A 10,000-nucleotide genomic window follows, 5' to 3' on the forward strand; every position below is an offset into this window, starting at 1 on the left:
AGAATCTTACAGAACTCTGCATGCAGGATTTCAATGGGGTGTTTGTCCCATTTGATGAAATCCTGTTTTGCAAGTGGACCCCACACCTCGCTGCCATAAAGTGCAATTGGTTCAATGACATATTCAATTAGTTTTAGCCAAATTTGAAATTTGAATAGGTATTTCAATTTGAATTCATTTTAATGGCGTAGAATGCCCTGCGTGCTTTCTCTCTCAGTTCATTCACTGCCTCATTAAGGTGTCCAGTTGAGCTTATTTTTAAACCTAAGTAATTGTAGTGTGTGCAGTACTCTATATATTTTGTACCAGTTGAGAACTTTGGTCTAATTCCCTGAGATCTGGATCTTCTCTGGAAAATCATTATTTTAGTATTTTTGGGGTTTACTGCCAGGGCCCAGGTCTGGCAGTACTGCTCTAACAGGTCCAGGCTCTGCTGTAGGCCATGTGCTGTGGGTGACAGCAGGCATAGGTCATCTGCGAAGAGTAGACATTTAACCTCTGAATTGTGGAGACTAACACCAGGGGCTGAGGATTTTTCTAGAATAGTGGCCAATTCCTTGATGTAAATATTGAAGAGTGCAGGGCTCATAATACAACCCTGACGAAGGCCCCGCACCTGGTTAAAGAATTCTGTTATTTTCTTGCCAATTTTAATGCTGGCAATTTTAATGCTACCCCCTACACCACTTTCAATAACTTTGTAGAACAGTCCTGTATGCCAAATAGAATCAAATGCTTTTTGGAAGTCGATAAAGCAAGCGTATATTTTGGTATTATTTTGGTGGACATGTTTATCTATCAGGGTGTGTAGGGTGTAAATATGATCAGTTGTGCGATGTTTTGGTATAAATCCAATTGAGCTTTTACTCAAGACATTGTGCTTATTAAGGAAGTTTAGAACTCTTACATTTATAATACTACAGAAAACCTTCCCCAGGTTACTGTTCACACAAATATCTCTGTAATTGTTAGGGTCAAATTTGTCTCTGTTTTTAAAGATTGGGGTTATGAGTCCTTGATTCCAGATGTCAGGGAAATAACCTACACTCAGGATCAAATTAAACAGTTTTAATATAGCCAATTGAAATTTTGCACTAGTGAGTTTGAGCATCTCATTTAGGATGCCATCAGGTCCGCATGCTTTTTTAAATTTGAGGGCCTGAAGTTTCTTATAGAGCTCCTGGTCAGTAATTGGGGAGTCCAATGGATTTTGATTGTCCTTTATAGCTTTTTCTAATCCATTCAACTTCTCATGAATTTGGCGATGTTCTGCGTTTGTGTCAATTTGAATGGTTTTGTAGAGTGTTTTAAAATGGGTTGTCGATATGTCACCATTTTGTATCGCTAATTCCTCTTGTTTCGATTTTTTTATTTTTAAAAAATTTGGCCAGAAGTTGTTTGTGTTTATGGACTCCTCAATTAGTGTCGGGCTGCTTGCTGTTGTACTGTGTTTTTCTGGTTCTGAGAGTACGTTTATAGAGTTTTAAAGTCTCACAGTAATGAAGGCGTAATTCACCATTATTTGGGTCTCTGTGCTTTTGGTTGGATAGTGTTCTAAGTTTTTTCCTTATAATTTTACAATCTGCATCAAACCAGTTGTCATCTGTGATCTTTTTTGTTTTGTTTATTATCAATTTCAATTGTGCTTCTTTTGCCGTTTGCCTGAATATATAGTTGATGTTTTGTACTGATAGATTGATGCCTTCTTTACTGTGAGTTAATGTGGTATCCAGAAAGTTATCTAAGAGTGTTTGGATATTTTTGTTCCAGGTTGCTTTCTGGTATTCTTCTGTGCTGTTTTGGGCCCATCTGTATGAATGTCTGATGTTGTACAGCTTACTGGGCTGTGAATGTCTGGTTGTTTCCAGGTCTGTTCTTTTGAGGAACAACATCATTTGGCTGTGATCAGACAGAGGTGTTAGTGGCTTGACAGTGAATGAGCTGAGAGAGAAGGGGTCAATGTCTGTGATCATATAGTCTACTGTGCTGTGGCCTAGAGGTGAGCAATGGGTGAATCTCCCCAAAGAGTCCCCCCGTAAACTACCATTGACAAAGTACAGACCCAGGTTTCTACAGAGCTGCAACAGATCCCTTCCGTTTTTGTTGATGGTTCTGTCACTGTTGTTTCTATGGGGGAGATGAAGACAGTTAGAAACAGTATGGCCTGTAATAAAGCTGTCCCCTCGTGTGCTCGTTAGATCAGGTAGTGTTCCTGTGCGGTCGTTAGATCAGGTAGTGTTCCTGTGCGGTCGTTAGATCAGGTAGTGTTCCTGTGCGGTCGTTAGATCAGGTAGTGTTCCTGTGCGGTCGTTAGATCAGGTAATGTTCCTGTGCGCGCATTTGTGTCCCCACAGATGAGCACATTTCCCTGGGCCTGGAAATGGCACGTCTCTTCCTCAAGGGTGGGGAAGATCTCCTCTGAGTAACATGGGGATTTTGAGGGGGGTTGTATATTGTTCAAAGGAACACATATTTTTCTGTCAGTACAAGTTCTTTTTTCAGTTTTAACCAAATGTGATATTTACCAAGTTTTGATGGGATCAATTAGATTTTGTAGTTGGGATTTGTATCAGATGATCAGTCCTCCAGAGTCTCTGCCTCTATTGACAGAGCTGTGTTTCTGTGATGGCATAATGACCTCTCTGTAGCCTGAGGGACAGTGACATCATAATGACCTCTCTGTAGCCCGAGGGACAGTGACATCATAATGACCTCTCTGTAGCCTGAGGGACAGTGACATCATAATGACCTCTCTGTAGCCCGAGGGACAGTGACATCATAATGACCTCTCTGTAACCTGTGGGACAGTGACATCATAATGACCTCTCTGTAGCCAGCGCTACACCATGTCTCCTGCAGAATGATGACGTCAACATCTTTCAGATGTTTGTTGAACTCCAGTGTTAAACTCTCCAGTCCAAAGGTTGATGAGTTTAGGCCCTGAATGTTCCACATGCTAACTGATAGTGATTTCATGTTCCAAAAAGAAAGAATAGCAGTCAGAAATACAGTAACTATTAACTAATAAGTTGTTAAGAGTGAGATAAACAGGATAACAGCAAACATCTTTTCTGTTATATATATATAAATATTCCTATTCATTGAACAAGTCAACGTTTAGTACAATAGTGCTTCCTCTCTGGTCTGGTGCGGGGTAGTAGGCTGGGCCCGGTCCAGTCTAGCTGAGCCGATGGAAGTTGTGATGCTCTGGTGGTGGGTGGGGCCTGTGGGGTGCGCTGGGTCTGGTGGGGCGTTGAAGGGGCCTGGGGCTCCTTGGTGGTGCAGGGGTCTGGTAGGGGTCTATGGGTGGTCCTTGGTGGTACAGTGGTCTGGTAGGGGTCTCTGGGTGGTCCTTGGTGGTACAGTGGTCTGGTAGGGGTTTCTGGGTGGTCCTTGGTGGTACAGTGGTCTGGTAGGGGTCTCTGGGTGGTCCTTGGTGGTGCAGTGGTCTGGTAGAGGACTCTGGGTGGTTCTTGGTGGTGCAGGGGTCTGGTAGGGGTCTCTGGGTGGTCCTTGGTGGTGCAGTGGTCTGGTAGGGGTTTCTGGGTGGTCCTTGGTGGTGCAGTGGTCTGGTAGGGGTCTCTGGGTGGCCCTTGGTGGTACAGTGGTCTGGTAGGGTTCTCTGGGTGGTCCTTGGTGGTACAGTGGTCTGGTAGAGGACTCTGGGTGGTTCTTGGTGGTGCAGGGGTCTGGTAGGGGTCTCTGGGTGGTCCTTGGTGGTACAGTGGTCTGGTAGGGGTCTGTCTCTCCCTCTCTGTCTCTAACTGTGTATCTCTCTCCAGCTCCCTCCTTGCCACCCCAGTCTATCAGAGTGGTGCCTGTCTCCCCTACTGTACTGGAGGTGACCTGGGACCTCCCACCCCTACACACACAGAATGGACTCATCCAGGGTTACAAGGTAACACCCCCACACACACACACACACACACACACACCGACATCCTACACACACACACACACACACACACACACACACACACACACACACACACACACACACACACACACACACACACACACACACACACACACACACACACACACACACACATACACACACACACACACACACACCGTGCTTCTACACCTGCATTGCTTGCTGTTTGGGGTTTTAGGCTGGGTTTCTGTACAGCACTTCGAGATATTAGCTGATGTACGAAGGGCTATATAAAATAAACTTGATTTGATTTGACATCCTACACACACATTCACATTTTCCTCAAATTCTCTTTTGGAGTCTGAAGGTTTTTATTATTTAGATTCTCTCTCTCCTTCCTCTCTTCTCTCCTTCCTCAACCTCTCCCTCTCCTTCCTCTCTTCACTCCTTCCTCTCTTCTCCCTCTCCTTCCTCAACCTCTCCCTCTCCTTCCTCTCATCTCTTCTCTCCTTCCTCTCTTCTCTCCTTCCTCTCTTCTCTCCTTCCTCTCTTCTCTCCTTCCTCTCCTCTCCCTCTCCTTCCTCTCTTCTCTCCTTCCTCTCTTCTCTCCTTCCTCTCTTCTCCTTCCTCTCTTCTCTCCTTCCTCTCTTCTCTCCTTCCTCTCTTCTCTCCTTCCTCTCCTCTCCCTTTCCTTCCTCTCTTCTCTCCTTCCTCTCTTCTCCCTTTCCTTCCTCTCTTCTCTCCTTCCTCTCTTCTCTCCTTCCTCTCCTCTCCCTCTCCTTCCTCTCTTCTCTCCTTCCTCTCTTCTCTCCTTCCTCTCTTCTCCTTCCTCTCTTCTCTCCTTCCTCTCTTCTCTCCTTCCTCTCTTCTCTCCTTCCTCTCCTCTCCCTCTCCTTCCTCTCTTCTCCCTCTCCTTCCTCTCTTCTCTCTCTCCTTCCTCTCCTCTCCCTCTCCTTCCTCTCCTCTCCCTCTCCTTCCTCTCTTCTCTCTCTCCTTCTCCTCTCCCTCGCCTTCCTCTCCTCTCCCTCCTCTCTTCTCTCCTTCCTCTCCCTCTCCTTCCTCTCTTCTCTCTCTCCTTCTCCTCTCCCTCGCCTTCCTCTCCTCTCCCTCCTCTCTTCTCTCCTTCCTCTCCCTCTCCTTCCCCTCTTCTCTCTCTCCTTCCTCTCCTCTCCCTCTCCTTCCTCTCCTCTCCCTCTCCTTCCTCTCCTCTCTTCTCTCCTTCCTCTCCCTCTCCTTCCTCTCCTCTCCCTCTCCTTCCTCTCCTCTCCCTCTCCTTCCTCTCCTCTCTCTCTCCTTCCTCTCATCTCCCTCTCCTTCCTCTCTTCTCTCCGTTCTCTCTTCTCTCTCTCCTTCCCCTCTCCCTCTCCTTCCTCTCTTCTCTCCTTCCTCTCCTCTCCCTCTCCTTCCTCTACTCTCTCTCTCCTTCTCCTCTCTTCTCTCCTTCCCCTCTCAGAGCCAGTTAGAACATCAAACAGCAGGTTATCAGTGCTGCTGTAGATACACTGATTTCTGCAGGAGAATAAAAAGGAGTGAAAGTAGTATTTTCCGAGCGGAGGAGTAAGACGGTGGATTCAGATCCCTGCAGAATCCTGATATGAGGAGAGGAAACCAGGGAATAACTAATATTCAGATCCCTGCAGAATCCTGATATGAGGAGAGGAAACGAGGGAATAACTAATACTCCTTCTTTGAAGAAGAGAGAAAGGATGAGAAGAGATGGAGAGGAGAGGGAGAAGGGGAGGGAGAAGTGGAGAGATGGAGAAGGGGAGAGATGGAGAGGAGAGGGAGAAGGGGAGAGATGGAGAGGGAGAAGGAGAGAGATGGAGAGGAAAGAGAGATGGAGAGGAGAGAGAGAAGGGGAGAGATGGAGAAGGGGAGAGATGGAGAGGAGAGCGAGAAGGGGAGAAATGGAGAGGAGAGGGAGAAGGGGAGAGATGGAGAGGAGAGGGAGAAGGGGAGAGATGGAGAGGGAGAAGGAGAGAGATGGAGAGGAAAGAGAGATGGAGAGGAGAGAGAGAAGGGTAGAGATGGAGAGGAGAGAGAGAAAGGGAGAGATGGAGAGGAGAGCGAGAAGGGGAGAAATTGAGAGGAGAGAGAGAAGGGGAGAGATGTAGAGACAGTGAAATTACTTTTGTAGAGTTGAGGTTTTAAAGAGTGGGTTTTGTGCTAGAATGTTCCAGTCCAGTAATAATGATAAGTATCAATTATAGTGACAGGATGAACTCACATCACAACATCATTCTGCTGGGGACATCAGGTCATGTTGTTATAGAATACATCACAACATCATTCTGCTGGGTACATCAGGTCATGTTGTTATAGAATACATCATAACATCATTCTGCTGGGAACATCAGGTCATGTTGTTATAGAATACATCACAACATCATTCTGCTGGGTACATCAGGTCATGTTGTTATATAATACATCACAACATCATTCTGCTGGGAACATCAGGTCATGTTGTTATAGAATACATCACAACATCATTCTGCTGGGTACATCAGGTCATGTTGTTATATAATACATCACAACATCATTCTGCTGGGAACATCAGGTCATGTTGTTATATAATACATCACAACATCATTCTGCTGGGTACATCAGGTCATGTTGTTATATAATACATCACAACATCATTCTGCTGGGAACATCAGGTCATGTTGTTATATAATACATCACAACATCATTCTGCTGGGAACATCAGGTCATGTTGTTATAGAATACATCACAACATCATTCTGCTGGGAACATCAGGTCATGTTGTTATATAATACATCACAACATCATTCTGCTGGGTACATCAGGTCATGTTGTTATAGAATACATCATAACATCATTCTGCTGGGAACATCAGGTCATGTTGTTATATAATACATCACAACATCATTCTGCTGGGAACATCAGGTCATGTTGTTATAGAATACATCACAACATCATTCTGCTGGGGACATCAGGTCATGTTGTTATAGAATACATCACAACATCATTCTGCTGGGAACATCAGGTCATGTTGTTATATAATACATCACAACATCATTCTGCTGGGTACATCAGGTCATGTTGTTATATAATACATCACAACATCATTCTGCTGGGAACATCAGGTCATGTTGTTATAGAATACATCACAACATCATTCTGCTGGGAACATCAGGTCATGTTGTTATAGAATACATCACAACATCATTCTGCTGGGAACATCAGGTCATGTTGTTATAGAATACATCACAACATCATTCTGCTGGGAACATCAGGTCATGTTGTTATATAATACATCACAACATCATTCTGCTGGGAACATCAGGTCATGTTGTTATAGAATACATCACAACATCATTCTGCTGGGAACATCAGGTCATGTTGTTATAGAATACATCACAACATCATTCTGCTGGGAACATCAGGTCATGTTGTTATAGAATACATCACAACATCATTCTGCTGGGAACATCAGGTCATGTTGTTATAGAATACATCACAACATCATTCTGCTGGGAACATCAGGTCATGTTGTTATAGAATACATCACAACATCATTCTGCTGGGAACATCAGGTCATGTTGTTATAGAATACATCACAACATCATTCTGCTGGGAACATCAGGTCATGTTGTTATAGAATACATCACAACATCATTCTGCTGGGAACATCAGGTCATGTTGTTATAGAATACATCACAACATCATTCTGCTGGGAACATCAGGTCATGTTGTTATAGAATACATCACAACATCATTCTGCTGGGAACATCAGGTCATGTTGTTATAGAATACATCACAACATCATTCTGCTGGGAACATCAGGTCATGTTGTTATAGAATACATCACAACATCATTCTGCTGGGAACATCAGGTCATGTTGTTATAGAATACATCACAACATCATTCTGCTGGGAACATCAGGTCATGTTGTTATAGAATACATCACAACATCATTCTGCTGGGAACATCAGGTCATGTTGTTATAGAATACATCACAACATCATTCTGCTGGGAACATCAGGTCATGTTGTTATAGAATACATCACAACATCATTCTGCTGGGAACATCAGGTCATGTTGTTATATAATACATCACAACATCATTCTGCTGGGGACATCAGGTCATGTTGTTATATAATACATCACAACATCATTCTGCTGGGAACATCAGGTCATGTTGTTATATAATACATCACAACATCATTCTGCTGGGGACATCAGGTCATGTTGTTATAGAATACATCACAACATCATTCTGCTGGGAACATCAGGTCATGTTGTTATAGAATACATCACAACATCATTCTGCTGGGAACATCAGGTCATGTTGTTATAGAATACATCACAACATCATTCTGCTGGGAACATCAGGTCATGTTGTTATAGAATACATCACAACATCATTCTGCTGGGGACATCAGGTCATGTTGTTATAGAATACATCAGAAGTCAGGTCAACAGCAGAATATTGAGCGTGTGTACCCTTCAGGGACAAGGGTAGGGAGTCAGAAAGGAACCATTGTCTCAGTAGAAATTGGTCTCACTTCACTTCCTGTGTGTGACTTGTTCCTGTTTCCTGTGATGTGATCAGATCCGCTACTGGCAGCGTGACAGACAGAACCAGACAGAGAAGATGACGTTGGTGTTTGTTCCTGATACGCGTGTTCGTCTGGTCAACCTCACATGTTACACGTCCTACCTCGTCACGCTGTCTGCCTTCAACGTAGCTGGAGACGGCCCGCCCAGCGAACCCCGGGGCGCCAAGACCCTACAGGCCGGTAGGTTCCCTAAGATCTAACCTCTAACCCCGGGGCGCCAAGACCCTACAGGCCAGTAGGTTCCCTAAGATCTAACCTCTAACCCCGGGGCGCCAAGACCCTACAGGCCAGTAGGTTCCCTAAGATCTAACCTCTAACCCCGGGGCGCCAAGACCCTACAGGCCAGTAGGTTCCCTAACCTCTAACCCCTAACCTCTAACCCCTAACCCCTAACCCCAGGGCGCCAAGACCCTACAGGCCGGTAGGTTCCCTAACCTCTAACCCCTAACCTCTAACCCCTAACCCCTAACCCCAGGGCGCCAAGACCCTACAGGCCGGTAGGTTCCCTAACCTCTAACCCCTAACCTCTAACCCCTAACCCCTAACCCTGGGGGGCCAAGACCCTACAGGCCAGTAGGTTCCCTAACCTCTAACCCCTAACCTCTAACCCCTAACCCCTAACCCTGGGGGGCCAAGACCCTACAGGCCGGTAGGTTCCCTAACCCCTAACCTCTAACCCCTAACCCCTAACCCACCCAGTGAACCCTGGGATGCGTATATGTTAGACCTGGCTTCAAATATGATTTGAACTCAATGAAAAGTCTTTATCTGGGCTTGATAATGATGGAGCCTGTTGTAATGGATGGAATAGAACAGTCCCCAGACTGTCTAATAGTATCTGATCCCAGGTCTGCGCTGTCTATAGCAGACACTGAGAATATACACATACATCTAATAGTATCTGATCCCAGGTCTGCGCTGTCTAAAGCAGACACTGAGAATATACACATACATCTAATAGTATCTGATCCCAGGTCTGCGCTGTCTAAAGCAGACACTGAGAATATACACATACATCTAATAGTATCTGATCCTAGGTCTGCGCTGTCTAAAGCAGACACTGAGAATATACACATACATCTAATAGTATCTGATCCCAGGTCTGCGCTGTCTAAAGCAGACACTGAGATTATACACACACATCTAATAGTATCTGATCCCAGGTCTGCGCTGTCTAAAGCAGACACTGAGAATATACACATACATCTAATAGTATCTGATCCCAGGTCTGTAGTGTCTGGTTGTGTTATTAAAGTTGAAAAGATGGTATGAATGTAATGATCACCTGTGTAACCTACTCTCTCCCCCCCAGCCCCCAGCCAGCCTAGTTTCCTGTCGTTTTCGGAGGTGACAGGATGGAGTGTCAATGTCTCCTGGGGGGCGCCCAGCGCTTCTAACGGGGTAGTGGAGGGGTACAGGGTGGTCTACCAACCTACACAGCCTGTACAGGGTAACTAACACCCACACACACCTAGCAACACACACAGCCTGTACAGGGTAACTAATACCCACACACACCTAGCAACACACAGAGCCTGT

General features: G+C 45.2%; 1 protein-coding gene across 1 annotated transcript in view; it reads left to right on the top strand.

Annotated features, from left to right (window-relative positions):
* The window catches only part of LOC139547594 (protein sidekick-1-like), a 458,168-nt gene that overhangs the window by 435,368 nt on the left and 12,800 nt on the right, over positions 1–10,000 (top strand). The window contains exons 36-38 of the mRNA XM_071356530.1: positions 3,783–3,898; positions 8,455–8,641; positions 9,774–9,911. Of these exons, the coding sequence (XP_071212631.1) occupies positions 3,783–3,898; positions 8,455–8,641; positions 9,774–9,911 (441 nt within the window). The remainder of the gene's footprint in view (positions 1–3,782; positions 3,899–8,454; positions 8,642–9,773; positions 9,912–10,000) is intronic.

Source organism: Salvelinus alpinus, chromosome 2 (assembly GCF_045679555.1).
Source record: "Salvelinus alpinus chromosome 2, SLU_Salpinus.1, whole genome shotgun sequence".
In the NCBI taxonomy this organism is placed as follows: Eukaryota; Metazoa; Chordata; class Actinopteri; order Salmoniformes; family Salmonidae; genus Salvelinus; species Salvelinus alpinus.